The sequence below is a fragment of the Diprion similis genome, chromosome 12 (assembly GCF_021155765.1).
Source record: "Diprion similis isolate iyDipSimi1 chromosome 12, iyDipSimi1.1, whole genome shotgun sequence".
Lineage (NCBI taxonomy): Eukaryota > Metazoa > Arthropoda > Insecta > Hymenoptera > Diprionidae > Diprion > Diprion similis.
Genome location: NC_060116.1, coordinates 14,870,674 through 14,872,710, shown reverse-complemented (window position 1 = coordinate 14,872,710; position 2,037 = coordinate 14,870,674). Strand labels below are relative to the sequence as shown.

Sequence of the window (2,037 nt, the reverse complement as noted above, 5' to 3'; positions counted from 1 at the left end):
CAAAGATCCCATCGAAACCTGCAATCGGTTTCACAGTCGGTAACCAGATTTATCGTACTGAGCTTGTTACCATTGGGTAGTAATTGCTCGATCATTTTCTACTTGCTGGTTGATGACAATTTGTTGTTGCTAACACTAGCCATCCAATATTAATTGGATAAAATAGTTTGAATAACGAATACTCGGACGATAATTGATTTTGAATCAAATTCATTTATTTACAAATTTTATAAAAAAAAAAGAATAAATTATTAATCTAGTAATATCTTTTCAGCGCCCACTACGTACACGCAAGACACTCACGCAGCAGACACGCACATTATAAATAATACGAATAATTTAAAATACTGGCAAGTCTAGTGTGTAAATGATCATAAATATGATGCTGATAGTGATTTGATAAATACATTTTTTGACGAGAGTGAATTTTGAATTAATAAACTCGTCATTTTCTAACAGATGTTGTATTCATCCTGGTGTCACAAAAGTGAGTGAATAAATAAATAAATAGGCATAATAAATAGAATAATTTAAAAAAGCTAAGATGAGAAGGTCTAGCCTATTCCAATAGCGTAAACCTTTTATCTCCGATCACATTGTGTCCAATTCTGCTAATATCGACGCCCAGATCCTCTTGAGTATTTCCAGAATCGATTGATTCCTCATTCGCACCTTGTCTTGTCTGAGCAGTAACTAGTTAGTCTCTATGATATATCACCCGGAAAAGTTTTAATCTTAATGATTCTTCCATCTTTGTGATTCATGGCACAGCTACGTCGTCTCGACTGTTCTCGTAACTCGGAACGGCGGTTTTTCCACACGACCATTGGAGGATCAGAGGATCAGCATGGCTCCCGCAGCGCGTCTGCACCCGCTAGTTCGTGTTCCCCTGGTTCACAAGGCATTCTTCCTCCACCAAAGACCTTTCGTAGTGAAACGACGAGCGAGGAGCGGAACCGAATTGTTAGTGCAAGACCTTCTCCCACGCGGAGAGGTAGTCTCCGTACCTGTAGAGGATGCCCCAGTCTCGAACCAACCGCTTGGTCTCACCGACCGGGTCTTTGTCGGGACCTGTCATGATGTCCTCGCTGACTCGCTCCGGGACCTTAAGACACATGGACGACAAGAAGATCTCGACCTCGCAGAGGTCCACCATTAGGCTATCCCGCGTCTTCACGAGCACGTTGTGCACTTCTTCCCTCGTCTCGTCCTCGACGAGTTCCTCCAAACCTACGACGAACTTCTGTAGGTCAGTGTGGAGCTTTGGAAGGTGCTCGGCGATCTGGAAACGAATTAAAAATATGTTTTAGTTAACGAGCAGGCTGTCAACACGCCTTGGAGAGATACTGGAGCTGCGGCTCTTTATCGGCACGCGGAGTGACGGCAATTGCGATAATGCTCGCCGACAATCAGGCGAGCATGAGCGGAGCCACTCGACCTCAACACGTGGCCGCATCAACCCAACTGTGCTTCTGTTTTCCCGATACTTTATAATAATTACTGGCTCATTAATATATTTTGTAATATTCAGAGTTAATCGGGGATACATTGTATACACACGCTATTCCCGTCGGTTGCATTCCTCTCAACTCCTGATACAAGAGCTTTAAAGCACTAAGTGGACAGCTATGCGGGCGTTGAATGCTCAGTGTAAAAAATTTTGGGATAAATCAACTCACCGTCTTAGGGTTGGCCTTCACCAGATCCATGACCATTTTGACGTCCTTTTTACCAGGCACCCAATTCTGTTTGTACTGGTGTTCCGGCAGGCTGCTGACTTGCGAATAGAGTTGATCGTACTTGCTCGTCACGTAGTTATCTAGGGTAAAAGCGTTACTAGAAGTCAGGACTTGCAGTCCGCTCCTCAAGCCCGTTTCGCAGTCATCGACCATGTTCTCTTCCGTTGTCGTATGATGGTTTTCTCCGCAGGGGTGGTGCCACGACGGAAGGGTGGCCCTTCTGGGTTTCCTGGGTGCACCGTGAGCCACGACGATGAGTGTCAGGAAGACGATTAGTGCCGAGCATTTGCCGATCATG

General features: G+C 44.8%; 1 protein-coding gene across 1 annotated transcript; it reads right to left on the bottom strand.

The window, feature by feature from the left end:
• Window positions 1-623: 623 nt before the first annotated feature.
• LOC124413067 lies at window positions 624-2,037 on the bottom strand. Its single transcript, XM_046893399.1, has 2 exons — window positions 1,680-2,037; window positions 624-1,282 (listed from the first exon to the last, which is right to left on the bottom strand). The coding sequence occupies exons 1-2, from the start codon at window positions 2,034-2,036 to the stop codon at window positions 965-967; spliced, it is 675 nt and encodes a 224-aa protein (XP_046749355.1). The 5' UTR covers window position 2,037; the 3' UTR covers window positions 624-964.